This window comes from Seriola lalandi, unplaced genomic scaffold, assembly GCF_002814215.2.
Source record: "Seriola lalandi dorsalis isolate HSWRI2012SDOR001 ecotype SW California unplaced genomic scaffold, Sedor1 jcf7180002054487, whole genome shotgun sequence".
NCBI classification, from domain to species: domain Eukaryota; kingdom Metazoa; phylum Chordata; class Actinopteri; order Carangiformes; family Carangidae; genus Seriola; species Seriola lalandi.
Window position 1 is genome coordinate 785,601 of NW_019525040.1, and position 17,559 is coordinate 803,159.

At 39.2% G+C, this 17,559-nt stretch overlaps 1 protein-coding gene across 1 annotated transcript in view; it reads left to right on the forward strand.

Moving 5' to 3' along the window:
* LOC111659738 (alpha-1,6-mannosylglycoprotein 6-beta-N-acetylglucosaminyltransferase B-like) overlaps window positions 1-17,559 on the forward strand; it is a 111,923-nt gene that overhangs the window by 72,541 nt on the left and 21,823 nt on the right. Inside the window, exon 9 of the mRNA XM_023412753.2 lies at window positions 15,215-15,346. Coding sequence (XP_023268521.1) covers window positions 15,215-15,346 — 132 coding nt within the window. The remainder of the gene's footprint in view (window positions 1-15,214; window positions 15,347-17,559) is intronic.

Here is a 17,559-nt window from a genome sequence, read left to right on the forward strand (position 1 = left end):
TGTGTGTGTGTGTGTGTGTGTGTGTGTGTGTGTGTGTGTGTGTGTGTGTGTGTGTGTGTGTGTGTGTGTGTGTGTGTGTGTGTGTGTGTGTGTGATTGGAAGCAGGGAAGGAGAATTCTAGCTCTGAATAGACTTTAAGGCCCGGGGACACATGAGCCGAGCTCCAGCAAAACCGACACTATCAGCCTCCTTTCCTACGCCGAGCTTTATTTCTCATGAGAAGTGGCCTAAGGCAGACGAAAAAGGAAATAAAGACAAGAGACGTTAGTGGGAGTGTAATCTCATGTAGTAACACATCTGGCTTTAAACAACAAAAATTTTGGCACCATCATAACTCAGCCTAATCTGTCTGACCCATTACAGCTCTCTTTCCTTCATTAAACTAGGCCATTGTTGTTGGCTAACACAAAGTAGAACGACTAGCTGTTTTTCTTGAGCATATAATAATGAGACCAAAGAAGTGATAGAAGGGATTTGTGAAAGCATTTTTGGATTCAACACCACAGACAAATTTGAACAAATTATATATAATATTGTTTAACCTTTTGAAGACGTGACAGCCTTAAAAATTTGTTTTCTCTTTTCTTCTGCTCTAATAAATGAAAACCTTACATACCTAAAAGGTTTATCGGTCCTAGTATTTTAAAAACAAAAGCCACATTTATTATGCAACAGAGTGAGGTTCCAAAAGTAATTTAGTAACCATAAGTAATACCATCTGCTAAGTAACTTAGTTAAAGATCTATCGTCAGAGATATCGTAGGGTGAGACTGAGGCTACATTCACACCATAAAGTAAATATAAAGATGGATGTAGCCTCCTTGACGTCACCCATAGGTTTCTGAAGACCGTTTTTGAAGCTTGGAGTAGGCTGCTCTCCTGTCGCAATCATGACTTGTTTGAAAACTCTGGGGTGGCATTTTAGTCTGAACAGGCAGAAACTGAGACATTCGCTCCCTGATTTGGTCTTATCAATCACAACGTATCCTATTAAGTAAACCTTTTCTGGATTAAAACAATGATTCCCAATTTATGTTTTCTGCCTTGACCGCCTTTTAGGAACACTTCCACCTTGTCGTCAGTACAAGTAAATCTTACTTTTTACCATTGCTGTTCCTTATTTGTAGTATTCTACAACTAAGCAACCAACTGCAGAGTAGACAATCTGCTTCCTGTTTACACCGGCACATGCAAGCAGAGTGTACGTGAATGGTCATGTGATTTACGTTTTCAGGTATGTTAGTATACATGGACATTATCTCTGATACAGAGCTAGAAGGCTGGAGTGGACAGAGGTAGTTTTCAACGTTTTATTGCAGATGTTGCCTGAAAGAATGAAATTCAATGAAAAACATAATGGTTCTTAATTGGTCCTCAGTGCAATGTTGCATGACCACTACTGATAAATTAGTGAGCAGCACCTGCACAGCAAGCCTGCATTAAAAGAAATCATCAATACTTATATTATCAATTATGTACATAGTAAAACTGAACGGTTGGAGGGAGATCACATGCAGGGTATTGTGTTCTCACACTTTGGCCTCTTATCCTTACTTTTCCATCAAATTTTTTTATTTAGACTTTTATCAGGGATTGGAGTTTGAGCAGAACAGCTTTATGTGTGTTTCAGGTCGGTGTCAACTTTGTTCTTTATCTACCCATTAGAGGATTTAACGTTATCTGGAAACCTTCAGTAAGTTAAATGACATTCAAACCAGAGACACCAATTTATCACGTCTTTGCCAAGTACTGCTTAAAATGGGGTCATGAATCTCTTATTATCCACATTTTCCTTTAGCAAGCTTGACAGTGCTTGTTAGGTATATCAGAACCCTTGTTATCTCTACTTTCATTGAAAAGAGAGTGCAGCTGATGTGAGCCAAGTCATGCATAATTGGGTTTGGTGTCTACATACTCCAGCTCACGATGCTGCATTGGAGTTGTTAAGAGTTAACACGAGAACCCAAAACATTTGGCTCAGTGATGCTGTCACTGTCTCCTCGTAATAGCTTAAAAAGCGACAGGCTGTCAAAGCCGGGCTCAAACTGATGTCAGTACACCTGATATTTCTGTGCCTTTTCTGGGAGAAAATTGGGCCATTTTAGGGCAGTCAGGCTTGAAATTAGTTTGAGCAAAGAAAGGTGTTGATTTCACTAAATCTAAATAGATTGCTGTCTATTCTCTCAGCTTTACTTTTTTTTTTTTTTAGTTTCCTACTTTGTCTCACTTTACCTTTTTCCTTTATGTGCACACCACTCCAATTCCTCTCACTCACTCACTCAATCTCCCATTTGTACAGCAAATTCTGGAAAAAAAAAAACTGAACTCAAGAAAGGAAAAGCAGTTACAAAATACAGTTGCAGTCCTATGTGTGGATGCCTACAGTGTCAGTGCAGATAGTTGCTGCTCTAACAGCCTCTTTACAGCTTCCTCAACAAAACCACCTTTACAGCACCTTAAGCAGCATTGTGTTTCTGTTCCGTTTCTCTGATGGAGAGATAGAGAGAAACCACCACTTTTATGCTGTTTTTCAGAGATCATTGAGATAAAATCCAGAATGCAGTGGATTTTAAACCTGTTAGGAACTTGTTCAACTCCCCCATTTTTATCCTTTTTACATGGACCTCAGACGAGTAACTGCAAGATAATTCCTCCATTGTCACTTCTGTCATTTCATCCTGAAAAGAATATATTTGGAAAAAGTTTCCTTTCATTTCCTAATTAAACGACTAAATAACTTGTTTAGGGGAAGGGAAAGATCTTGGTTTGTGTACAAGTCTATAGCCATGCTGGTTGCTTTGTGAGGCTGTGTGTAGTCTTTTAGTTTGTTTTGATTGTTTCATGTGGACCAACTGACAGACAGACAGACCAACATTACTGGCGCTACAGTACGAAAAACTACCGGTTTAAAATTAGGGATCAATAGTGATCATGGCTAAAAGAAAGAAATGTTGACTGCTTATAGAAAATAAAAGGAAGCAAACAGTGGTCTCCTTCTCCTTCCCTACTTCTTTAGACTTTTTGGCTTTATAACTTAAGCATACTATTTCCACCTTAGCTCCCAACAGACAGGAGTCAGAACTCGCTTTCCCACTTGCGGGCTCTGTCCTCTGAATGTAGACAAATATTATACTGAGGAATCTGCTGAAACGGCCGAGAACAGTCAAAAATTCTGTGCCAGTGCTTCTGTCCAGCCATTTAAATATAACAGTTTTAATACTTTTGCACAGCTGCCCCAAAGTTATATCAGCTCCAGGTGTGATCAAAACAACTGGCTAATTAACACTTGTCAAGTCCAAACGATGAGTTCCTGAAGAAAACAAGGCTGCAAACTTTTTCTGCATGTTATCAAGGCACAGATGAGAGGTGGATTTACTCCCTGTTGTTTGACTTCCACTGGAAAAGTCTTTTCTGTAGCACCAGTGTGGGTTTGACAGTCTGATGTCAGGTGTGAGCACAAGCTCAATTCAGGAAGCTGAGCGCAGCTTCAGAAGGTTGATGGTCTATAACACACATCGATAAAAACTGGTTCTCAGTTGGTGCTCTACCCTGTCAGCTGGGTAATACTAATGAGTTCACTTTAAATATGTTGTGTGTGTGTGTGTGTGTGTGTGTGTGTGTGTGTGTGTGTGTGTGTGTGTGTGTGTGTGTGTGTGCATTGGGATGTAGGATGGCACTTGCATCCACACATCCACTTGACTTCAGATGATGTGAGCGAGTGTGAGTGTTTGCTCCTGCACATTCACGCATATGGGTGTGTTCACTCCGCACTTGAGCGAAAGGCATCTGCCTGCTGTATCACTTGACTGGCACTCTGCTTCTGTTTCCTTCCTTCCTGAGTGCCGACGGCAGGTTGCAAAGTGGATATATCTAATCTGCACCATGTGTGAGAGCATAATAATATGTACATCTGCCAAAGTACCTATTTACACACCCATATCCAACCATATGCATTTTCATACGTGTGCATGTGTATGTCTGTGGTCTCACGTGTGTGTATCCATCAGTATGCGTGTGCGTTTTCACTTCCCTCGACTCCCTCCGTCACAGTCAATGCCGACTCTTATTCTTCTTGATTTAGTGGGATTAGATCAAAAGTTGCTGACGAAGGGAAAAGAGCAGACCGCCTGATGTCTGGGGAGACAAAGCAGGAGCTGGCTTTATTAGCACAGGGTGCATGTGCGATGTGTGCATGTGCGTGAAGTATGTGTGTGTGTATTTTATATGTAACTTCATATTTCATCTAAAGTCAGGCCTTGGGGTTTATAGAGGTGTATTTTCCTTCTTATTATCACTTCATTGTATAGCTGCCTCTCTCCTTCTTTCTTTTTTTTTTAACTCACACAAACGTACACACACACTAACACACAGTCCTCTCTCAGAAAGTGATATCCCCATATGAGAATCTGTTATTCTACCTGTTTCAGCCTCTTAATCTTTCTGTCAAGTGTTACCTGATTTCTTTCTCTCCTTTTGCCTTCTCCTCCATCCTCCTCCTCTTTGCCCACTTCTTCTGTCCTCCCTCTCTCTCTGACTATCCACCCCTTGTGACCAACTTGCCGTGATTTTCTTTTCACCTTGCCCCCCCCATTTTCTCTCTCTCTCTCTCTCTCTCTCTCTCTCTCTCTCTCTCTCTCTCTCTCTCTCTCTCTACCGCTGTGCATCTCTAATTCTCCCTCTCTCCAGTGTAGCTCTTCATCTGAGAATTTTATTATCTCTGACAGGGGTGTTGAGTTTTTCCTCCCCCTTCTTTCATCTCTGATTCATCCCTCCCTCTACTGCTCTCTCTCTCTCTCTCTCTCTCTCCCTGCGTATTGGTGTTTATGATGCCTTGCGGCTCCCTTATCTTGTGCACCCTGCCTTGGATGATAACTGGAGCCTGTCAGCTGCTTCTAGCACTGCCGTATACAGTATGTATGTGTGTTTCGGTGCATGCGAGTGCTTGTGTGTAAAAGGTTTTGTGTTGAGTGGTATGTATGTGTGTGTGTGTGCGTTTGCGTCTGTATCATGAAAGAACAACTTTGCCAACACGCACACAGATTGCCATCCCCTGGGTGCAATCAGAGGCGGATGTGGAAACAGATGATTACATGTGTTTGAGTGTTTGATTATGCTGTGTGTGTGTGTGTGTGTGTGTGTGTGTGTGTGTGTGTGTGTGTGTGCGCGCATGTGTGCTTGATTGAGCTGAGAATTAAGAACATGTCGATTTACAACACTATTTAATTTTTCAGTCAGGACTTTTTAATATCCCAGCTATCTACACTACCACACACACACACTCACATCACTGACTCTAACTTCTAGACATGTAACATAGACTTGTCTCCCTAAAATGGGGAGTATTATACTGCCTACAGCTGCCTCCAGGGTCCACACACATAAGAGAATCAGGCTGGTGTTGCACAATTTTGTCATCATGTCATGGTGATAAACTTTTTAATCAAATTCAACTCTGTGAGTTTTAAGGCAGAAACTTTTTGATGCTACCTTATGCAATACCAAGGCAACATATTCATGACATTTCGGACTAAGATTTTTTTTGGTTTCACAACTTAATGTTTCCATGACCCTTCTTTGAATTCATTTGGCTTGTAAACATGTATACATTTTGCAAACCAAGTACATATTTCCCTCAAAATGTTATGCTTGAATCTGAAAAAAAACCCTGATGAAAGTTACATGCAGTTCTATTTCACACCATTTAAATGTGCTCTCTTGGTTTGGCCACTCTCCTATATAGAAACAGAAGTGATTACTATATTGTTTTCCCATATTATTTTTCTTTCCTGGCAGAATGAGGGCTGTTTGAATTTTTTGCATGCATGCATAATGCTTGTGTTGATTAATCTCAGCCGTCCAGGTGGAAAGATGTCATAAACAAAAAAATAATATATTGTTGTCGTGAAGTTGAAAATGCTTCATCCAAATCGTTGTTTGGATTTGACAAATTGAATAAGCAACTGTTTTGAGTTGTTTGAATAATGAAAGAAAAACTGAAACAAAAATGTGATTTAAGAGTGTCGAGTTTTGAATGTCAAAATATATGAATCATGTTGATGTGCAATGAAGACATCAACCTGCCAGTGCAGTTTTCTCTTTGTTCAAAAGATGAAAATGTGCATAAACAGAACTTAGTTACTGCTATACAGCACAAGCTCTGTAGCAGAATGAATATTATGTTATAACAATTTCCTCATGGCCAGTAAAACAGTAAATATGATGTGAATCAGTCTAGATTTGTTCTGGATCTGATGCCAAACATGATTTAGATTTTATTATGACAGGATACACACATACACACTGTGTAGTCACAGTCTCACAGTCTCAGCTGCTACCGCCCCCTTCTCACTGCTGACCCTCTGTCAGTGGCGATGACATTAGCTGACAGCACTGATTGAATGTCCTTCACCTTTTGTGTCATGCAGACAAATGCATGCACACACACACACACACACACACACACACACACACACACATGCACACACGCACACAAATCACAGACACATGAATAGAATACAAATGCATGTACTCACAAACTACTCACACATTCATTACATACACACAGTTGGTAACGCATCCCTGTGGCCAGTATGGATCATCTGTTCTGTTAGTGTTGCAAGCTGAGACAAATAACTTCACCTCACAGCTGTGACGCGTGGCCAGCTGTTTGGTATGTGACACACACACACACACACACACACACACACACACACACACACACACACACACTGTAGGAATTAACAAAGCCATGACATTATCTATACATTTGGAGCAGGAGTGAGAGAATACAATATCTCTATTTCTGCACAACATACTGCATATACATATAGGCAAAATGTATTTTACAAAAAGTGTAGTTCTCCACTAGAAATACATTATATGTTATTGCACATTTTGTGATTTTGTGCATCTAATAACACCCTGCGAAATTGCTCAACAGGAGGTCAATACAATCATGTGGTACTGAACAGAATAGTTCAGAGAACAGTTTTTATCATAACGAGCAACATACGCATACACACACAGACACACACACACGCTTACACAAAATTGCAAACACACATTTCACTGAGATTCTCTTGATCACTTACTGTTCATATACTGAACTTGAACAAAGAGTTCAAACTTTTTAAAGCTGTTTTTAAAATCTGAGAATGTTAAAAATGTATAAACATTAACATTTTATATACTGCATCATGTTTTTCACTGAATATTAGGGCTGTTTAATATAGCTGACATTAACATCATGATACAAATACCAATACTTTCTTATATCACTCTGTATCACAGTCACCTCAGATAAATCTCCTTTCACATGTACAATAACACTGAACTTGAATTAACTTGAAAAACTTGGTTTTAAATTACAATATTCTTGAAATCATTAATTTGAACAACAGCACAACAATATTAACAACGACCGTAATGTTCAAATATCGCCCAACTCTAATGAACACACGTTATATCTGGAGGTCTGAGGAAAGGCCTCAGCACAGGCAGAGCATCACAGCTGTAAAGAACCACCTCCCATCAGAGTTGTCTTCTTGTATAACAACCAAAACACTTCCGTTTGATTAATGACTGCAGTGGAATAACTGCTTTTGCCTCGTCCTACAGATGCCCTTGCATTTTCAATTTTGCTAGTTTTGTCAACAGTGGACATTGCCCTGTAAAAAAGGCTTCATGAGCACTGAACCATGCCGCATCACTTTCAGACTGTGGGACACAGTCAACAAAGGCATGAGCAGCGGTGTTTTTCTGCAACAGTTTACTATATAAACAGTGGTTTACAGGCTATATAGATTCTGAATATTCTTTAAATTAATATTAGTAAGGAAATATTGTTTGGTACACTGCTCTCCTGCCGTCCGTCACTTCTGTATTCTCATGTTCCATGGCCTTTCATTGCCTTTCTGTATGTGTGCATGTCCATGTGTGCGTGTGTGTGAGTGTGTGTGTGTGTGTGTTTTCAGGGCTCAGGGCTCGTTGACTAGATGCCAGCTAGGAGTCAAGAGAACCTTGGGTAATTATACTCCTGTGTGGCATTGCATGGCACTGGTATTGTGTCTGGGATGGCTGCCATCCTAAGCGTGTGTGTATGTGTGTGTATGCCAATGTGTGTATATTACTGATGCCTATTTTGTCTCTGTGAACAGGGTCTTTTCTGCTTGTCATGCACGTTTTAAAATGCAGATATGATCTTTTGAAAAAGAGATTTTAATCTCAGTGAGACTGCCTGATTAAATAAAGATTAAATAAAATCAAATCACAAAGTTTAATTCTGGTATACTGTGCACCACTGTATTGTATATGCTTTAGGACTCTATTGTGTACGTTGCAAATCTTGCACCACCAGGAAACTGGAGTGATATGCTCAGGTTTTGTATTTGGTTTTAGTACTGAAATTTGTATCACAGTATTGAAAATGACTTTGTATATGTTTGTTGTTTTACCAATATTCATTTTTGACAATGAATATGTTCAAACTGTAAATCTGTAAATATTTATAAGCTATGACTTTAAATTAAACCATCAAAATCCCACACAATTTTGCAGCAAACATTCCTCTAGTTTTTACTACATAAAGAACTTCATGTTAGCATCTGAAAACTTCACTGAATGTGAAGCCAATGATTTGAGAGGTTGAAGTACATAAGACAATGTAAATTCAGATATAAATCTGCACATCATTCAGATTCACTAATACAAGATTAAATGTAATTATTCAGAAGACACAGTATTATTTTTACTTTAGTGACAGAATGGCACAACTTTCAACACCCATCTTCCCATAACTACAATATTTTTTTTCACAAGCCTGACTTTGTCATGTGTTTCTAACACTGGCAGTGTGTCCAATTAGCAGGAAATCCAAATTTAGCAGAATGTTATTGAACTGTCCTACAAAAGGTGTGAGCAAGGTGTCCATACTGCACCAACCTCTATCAAAGGGCAAATTCAATAGACAGCTGGGTGAGTTGAGCTTTTACAAAAAAAACAAAGTACCATCCAGAGGTCAGGTATTCATTGTAATGTAATCAGCAAAAATGTCCTTCAGTGTTCCTTAACAAAGGAGCGAATAAAGTAGACTATTTTTGGAATAAACAAATCATTTTCACTCGTGGCTTATTTGCTCTGGTTGAAAAGCTGCCAAAAGAGAGGGATTAGAGGGAAAGAACAAGAGAAACAGGGTGATGATGGAAAATGAAGAAGCAAAGGAGCTGCTTATATTCTGCCATGCTGCTGTTTTCTCAGCTGTTGGTACATTACACTGTATTTTTTTTTCTTATTTTTAGCAGTTTTTTTTTTGTTTTTCTTATTCTTTAGAATCTCCGTTAGCATGACTGAAAGTATCCAAACCGTTTCCCCACTGTTCTCATAGTTTCCCCCTTCTCTCTGTTATGAAAGACAGACAGACGTGGGAGACTGACAGACCTCTGCAGGCAAACAAAAGGAGCATATGGGCTCCAGCACTGCATAATGAAAATGGATTATACATATTATATTATTGCTGCCTTTCCTCAATGAATAACCAGAGATGGTATAGCGATCATCATGAATAATGGCATTTTCTGATGGAATACCAAGTGTGTGCAAGTTAATGCTTGACTGGGCACGTGTATTAAAACCATTGATGAAGGTATATATAAAAATTTAATTCAGCATGGGAAATGAATTTAACCAGTTATTGATATGACAAAAATGACTTTTTTATGGCTCTAAAGCCAAGTGCCAGCAAATAGTCTCCAGCTGTCACTCTGACAGATTGCTTTTCAGTCTTGGGGTATTAATAATTTATAATATATAATATTTATTATAACAATATGTATAACCTTGTCAATAATGCCCATCCTCTATAAACATTATCACTCTGACAATAGACATGGCGTCCACACAAACCTGAATTGTCATAATTTTAACGCCATAAAACTGCAGTGTGTGACTGAGGATACTCTGAGCCTTTTCTCGTTGTCGTACTTCTCATCGTTCTCTGAGTTTTTTTCACAGAAAAGGAGTCATGGTTTTGAGAAAAAAATGTGAAGTGCAAACGTGACTGAAGTTTTTATATAATGGACGGAAAAATATGAAAATATGCAGCCTGGAAAGACAGCAGTCTCAGGGCATGTCTGGGAACCTGAGGCAACAGTGAGTGAGTGAGTAGGTTACAGCATTGGTCGGCCAAGTGCTGGACTTTTCCCATTGGTCACCGCCGTTTCAAAATGTTTAAATGGTCGTCGGGGTGATTACAGTGGATCCTTTTTTGGACATTTGCACAAACCTTTATCTCCTTTGCATAGAAAAGAATCACCAGTAGTGCCCCAGATTGAGAGGCACACCTCTCTGTGTCTACTACTCTGCTCTGTTCAGTGACTTGCAGAGAGGTGGAGCTGCAGTCTCTTCCCCAAACAGAGGCTGAGAAAGATATTCTGTCTCTTGTGACTTTCTCTCTGAGTGATCATTTTGCATGTAAATATAGCTGAAATCACAGCTCAGCCGTTGTTTTTAACTTCTCTATGGTGATTTTGTCTGACGACCTCATGCTGAGCAATGTTATTTGCTCCGGATTTTGCAGAGCAGCAACTTGGAAATGGCTTGGAAGTGACTGCTGGTTAACATGTCGTCTTAATGGGCTGTGTTTCAGTCACTAATTCATACTTTTTGTTTTCTGACAACAGAACCAAAGAAACATGTAAATGAGAACAGCTTTATTGGAAATTCAGTTGTATTAAAATATTGTATATGTGAGCACAGAGAGTAGAAGAGAAGCAAACAGATAAAGGGCTGAAACTGGCTGACACTGGTCACAATGCAAATGTGACGTGATAATGCATGAATATGCTTTAGCCTATTACGTTATCTAGACACATTTAGCGACTTCTCCAGCAGGCTTTAGCTATTTTCCATTGAGTAGTTGTGTACAGCAGTTCCACAACAGTTTTCAAATAGAACCATAAATAGCATCCTCACCACCCCACGTCTATACTATCTAGGCCTTTGAGCATGTAGATATTTTACTTAATTACTAGCATGTGCCAAGAGTGGGTAAATCAGTACATACATGCAGAAAATGACCTAATTTCACTGTTTTATCTTTACATAATCTGTTAAATAAATGGCTTTGAATACAGAGTCATGCAGTTAGTTAACAATTCAAATGTATGAAGTTGCAGCTGATGGCTACCTTTCCTCAAACTCCTTGTTTTTGGGGTTTTTTTGTTGGCTATAGATCTGTGTAGCTTCCTGCATTCTTAAGTTAAGTCTGGTTTTAGGATGGTTATATTAAAGTTCTGTAACAAGTCTAAATAATGCTATAGAAAGCTTGCTATTCCCCTGACATCCCTGAAATGTGATTGATTCTCACTGAATGGACTCTTTCAATAGGCCTCTTTAACTAAGAGGGTCCTCCTTTATCTATAAGGGCCGAAGCAGACATTGTATCGCTAATGGAAACAAGACTAATGAGAGCCACCACACTCCAGGCAAAGAGCATACTTGAAATCCCATCATGCTTTTCCATAATGTGTTACAGGGCTTCAAGCCACTGATAGCGGGTAGCCTCTAAAATGCTTTGATGCCGACAGCATTTACATTTCATTGCATTTACAAGAGACATGGAATTGTGAAAGTTTTTCCAAATCCAATTAATACACTTGCATAATGATGTTGTTAAAGTAAATACAGGATTAATTTTTTTCCCTGGTTTTATTTATTTGTAGTCTTTTGACAAATGATGCACATAAGTTTCAGCAGTTGTAGAATCATGGTAAGATAATTTATTACTGCTGTATTTATATGCAATTTTGAAATACTTGTACTTATGTATTTCCATTTTCTGCAACTTTATTTTACTTTTTAAGTCACTAAATTTACCTGGCATTTAAAGTCACTACATACGTTGCACCTAGTTTTCCCTAGATGTAATTGAGGATTGTCACAGCGGGGTATTGCTACTTCTATCTAAGTTGAAAATCTAAACACTGCTTCCACTGTTGAGTTACAGTAATGTAAACATTGCCAGCTCATGATAAAATTTTTCCAGCTTTGTCGAATTATACTCTTTTATATAATTCTGTTTAATTTAATCATGCATTTTTACTGTTTTTTCAAGTTGACTTGGGGAAATTCTTGACATTTATGCAGCACATGCATCATTTTAGTTTTGCCCTAGGTTTTATACTGAGAAAATTTCAATAACAGCCTAAATTTGCTAGTAAATGAACAGCGATAAACAGGAAAGTTGAGTTGAATAAATGTAGAATATTAATCTTTTTTTTTTTTTTATACAGACAGAAATGTGCCTGGAAAACTGATGTATTTTCAAGTCTACTACTTCAGCCTGAAAGTTCATTGTTGACTTTGGGAATAGAAATCTGACAAAATAAACAGTTTTTCATTCATCTCAGTACACATGCCCATACATAGAAACCGCATGCTGTAGTCTACAGCACTAGTACCTTTTTCATTTAATTCATCTCATTTTCATTTCATCATAGTCTTTTATCAGTGTGTGTTCTCTGCTATTTAATGGTGATTAGCAGTTGCCAGCAGAGCTCCTGTAAATGCTGCCTCGCAACACTGTCAAATAGCTCTTCGGATGAGCAGTGCCGCCAAAAAGACTCCATTGTAAAACTAGCATAGCAAGATGAAATTCACTGGGGTATGAATTGCATTACAGTCTCCATTAGCCTTTGGCCTCATCTGTCACAGAAACAAGAGCTAAGTAAGCGCTAGCAGACCACTCACAGGTCAGATATCCAATAGCAGGTCTGTCGGCACGGTAACAGAGAGGCCCTCATTCGATCAATGAATTGAAACTGAGTCAAACAAGGAGTACACTACAGTTCACCACACGCTTAGAAATAATAGCTCTCCTCTCTTTTGGTTTGTGCTACGTCCGTGCATGCGTGCATGTATGCGTGCGCGTGCATTAAGAAAGTCTTGTTTTAATCAAAGTGGACTTTTGGAAAGTGGTAGTGGAGTGTATATATCAATACACAGACAGGCAAACATTTGAATCTTACAAAACAGCAGGTGTAGATCATACACAGAGGAGCCCCTTTCACAAACTTATTCATACACACACGCACACACAACTTTATTACAGTGGATATAACTGTATCTCTTCCTATGAACTCTCTCTCCCTCTCTCTTTTCATCCATCAGCCATCTGTTGTTGCTGATGTTACTGCTGTAAGGTCATTACAAATTCAGCTCTTTTCATCCTGTTTGCTTGAATTATTTTTCCGCCAAAGGCTTCCAAGCTGCCCCTGTGGCTTGACTTTGATTGAACTCAGCATTACCCACACGATACTATCTGATCAAAAAACACTTTTTAATTTAACATTCAGTCAAAAACACTATTTAAGTTTTAGACTCTCTCCAGGGAATTAGATTTTTAACTTTGATAGGAGAAACTTAAAGCAAGGGGAAATGTAAGCAGTGATGGGCATTTGAATGTTTCACATCAAAGTTTGTCATTGCAGTCACCCAGCAGTTTTTGAAGGACATGCTGGTTGTCTATTTTTTTGGCACAAAATACAGGGAGTTCCTTGTAAAGCAATGGTTCATACTTATACTATACAGTCTATTTCTCTAATTTGTACTGGTGTGTCGTTCAGCAGGTTGAGTCTAACAGCTGGGTTTAGAGGTTTTAATTTCTTTAGTGTTAAGATGTTGCTGTTGTGCTGTCAGCTGTCAGTTAAGTTCAGTCTCTGTAAGTCTTGTGCTTTTTGTATATTCATCACTACTGATGCGAGCCATGCAGTTGTTCTGCTCATGGTAATGTGTAATTCAGCAGTCCTTGTTTTCCAGATGATTCTGATTGTTATCCAGTTTAATTTAATTTATCACTGGAGATTGAAGCTTTTAAATTTCAAATAATAACATCTCTCCTCTTGCTGGAAATAATCTCTATGGAACAATGATTGCCATGCATTGTCATGCTATGAGCTCTGTGAGGTTATACTTACCTGAAAAACAAATGTTAGACATGACACTGGCTAACTTTCTGATGTTAAGCAGAAATAGGCTAATGTTTGGCTATACTGACGGTGGGGTCAGCCCAGTGACAGTGGTGAAGTTACATCATCGGTCAGTGGGCAAGTGTTGGAGTTTCCACCATTGGTCATTGCGCTCTCAAAATTATTTGGTACAAACAGATTAACAGACACACACAGAAAACACAATGCACAAAATTAGATATGTTGACTCATTATTAAACTCATGTAACTGCATCATACTTGGAGCCAGTTAAGCCAATATATAGCATGTGGTCGGGTTTAAATGCCAGTAGAAGTTAGGAGGTGCTGAAAGAAAGTCACTGTACAGTATTCAATGATGTCCTAGTAAATGATTCCCAACATGGTTTATCATATGGCAATTTAAATCACACAGTACATCATCATTACAATACTGTAAACATATTTTTACAGTTTTACACAACAGTATAACAGAAAGCAGCACTAGCCTACATATTTTTTTCAAAGCAGCAAAGAGTGATGATTGCACAGAGGCAAAGAGAGAACAGGCTCATTATCAGGATATTACAGTCTATAAAATGCATTGCAACGAAAATACATCCCAAAAACTTTCAAACTTTAAGGAGAACCACTGTAGTATCATATCTGAGGTCTGTATTATAATAAAGAACTCTTACCATGTTGTCAGACCTAAATGTAAAATACTAAAAAATTGTTTTATACATAATTATCTGGCTGCGCTGAACTCAACTGTCTGTTATTAGGACTCTGACAGATGACCAGGAATGAAACATAACTAGAAACTGACTCATGACTTCTCTTCAGTCACTTTGATTCAGGAACACTCGAAAATTCTGAAACACTTGTAGAATGAATTGAACAAACAATAGACAAACCTTGCAAAAAAAACTATAATAGACAATCAATACACATTTTTCATAATAAATGAATAACTAAAAGCAAAGAAAATTACGCTTAGTACCCACACTTGACATGTTGATGTATTTGACTTCCAGCTAACACTGCTGTACGTTCACTTTCACTTTACTGTTCCTTTCTGTTACAAAACCAAAATGTTTTTCTCAAAGTGAATGATGAATGCTTGGATGCTCTGGTAGCTCAGCAGGCTGAAGTGCAGCTCGTGTGCTCAGTGTTTTGAGAGTGAACCTTCTGTATTCTCTCACATATTCCTCTGCTCGTCAGAACTGAGTGTTTTACTTGTATGTGTTTTGCAGGTTTCTCGGCGTGCCTCCAGGCAGAGGCAGTTGCCCACTCACTGGCCCGCTGCCTTTTGACCTCATCTACACGGACTACCATGGCCTGCAGCAGATGAAGCAACACATGGGGCTCTCACTGAAGAAACACAAGTTAGTGGAGGGCTTGTGTGTGTGTGTGTGTGTGTGTGTGTGTGTGTGTGTGTGTGTGTGTGTGTGTGTGTGTGTGTGTGTTGAATTTAAGTATCTCCATTTTCTCACTCCGTGTGTGTGTGCTTTTTCATTTGTGTGTCAGGTGCATTTCATGTGTAGGTGGGTGTGTGTGTCTATGTCAGCAATTTTCCAGGCAGGGAGGTATGTTTATTGGCCGTGCTTAAGGATTAATTGTTGCTGGTAATAATGTGTACATGTCTCTGTCCATATGTCGGACTGTAGCTCATACAGCTTGTTAAATTCATACACACTTTCTGTCACGCAAACACACTCATGCACACATAAAACATACACAGACTTTCTCCCTCTACCAATCTCTATCCATCTAAAAGGTCAAAACGCACAATATGTCAAACACATATGATGTTGTATTTTGTCATGTAATGGAACAACCATGCCTGCACACACAAACACACACACACACACACACACGAACTGGCCCTGCACCACCTGTCATGCACCATTACTCTGCGCAGCAAGAATAAGAAAAGTAGTACATGTAGTGCAAGATTGGAGGCATATGAGAAATTGACAACTCGATGTGCATTTGCATTGGCACACTTGTACCAATCACCCTCCCACCAACCCACCATCCCACACCAGTTTGTTAGTACACCAATTGCCAATTGAACCCTGTTTCAGCAGCTTATTATCGCTGTTGTTTGAATACACTCAGAGGCTCAACAGGAGGGATGTAGTTAAAAACAGAAAGAAGAAGATTTCTGTCTTCTGAAAAACAGAAGACATCTGCCTCATGAGAGAGAATAAGAATTAGCGAGATGTTAAAATGAAGCAGGGGTTTTTTTTGTCTTGTTTTTTTGTGCTGTTACAAAAGTGTGCTCAATGGCTTTTGGCACTGCTACAAAGATGGAAAAACTTGTAAACTAGGCCATGGCAGTCATGAGAAAAGGCAACAAAACAGTAAAGTATTACCCAAAACAAGAATTGCACAGTGCATTGTAAAAAATAAAATAAAAAACAGCAGCACAACCCTGCAAAGCACAGCAATATGAGCCCATATTATCTTCAGAGCTCTTCTACATTTGTTGTTGCTGCAAAAAACAAATAAGATTAAAAGTCCAACTTGAGCCTTGTCCTCTCCAGCCCCTTTAAAACAGCTTGCAGCCAGCCCTCTTTGTCCCACTCTCATCTTTCTTGGTCCAGTAAATTGACATCTTCATCTACCCCCTGTATGCGATGGCAGCAATTGACATTTTGCTTTACTTGTTCTTGCTCCCAGTGTAAGAGAGCAACAATAAAAGATGAAGGCCAAATGAAAGTGAAACAGCGAAAGACTGAGGAAGAGATGAAACAGTGCAGATGTGAGGAGAGATGGCAACAAAGGAGAATAGAGAGAACAGAAAGAAAGATACCACAAAACAGTGGGAGTGGAAGGTAAAAGGAGTCAACCTGACAACACATATAAAGGGCCATTCCATGTATTTTTAAAATCCAATTATGAGCAAGAGAAATGCATTACGGGTGGGTTGGGGAGCTATTTTCCCTGCACACAACCTGTTTTGCTTTCTCCCTCTTTCTCACAAGTTGCCACACACAAACACACACACACACACACACACACACACACACACACATAATCCCACATTTCCCCCAGACGAGATGCCAGTCAGCCTGCAGTCTGCACCTAATTGCTTGCTGAGGTCAGCAGCTCCCAGCTCCGTCATTACCGCGCGGAGTCTTGATTTCTGCTTTCCCTAACAGGATGCGACTGTTAGTGTTTGTAAGAGACAGTCTCTTTTGTTTTCCCGAAATCGAGCAGTGAGGGAATTATCAGAATTTTTCTATCCTCACTTTCACGAGAGGAGGCGTCTCAGGGATTTAAAATATATGAAGAGGAATGCCCAGGATATTGATTTCTTTGTTGACTCGGGAGCTCAGGTGAAGATTTGTTAACACGCTACAAGCTTTAAAGAATTCACTCAAATTTACTGTCAGGTGTATGATATGTAACATACACCATTCATTTGTATTGATCTACTGTAGAGCAAGAACCCTACACCCTCTCCAGTTATTCCCTACCAGGCATTCGTGCCGATCCACTTTATCCATTTATCTTCACCCTACAGTTCCACAATCCCCCTGAGGTTTAGGACAGGTCAATGACATACCTATTCACCTCTCTCTCCCTCACG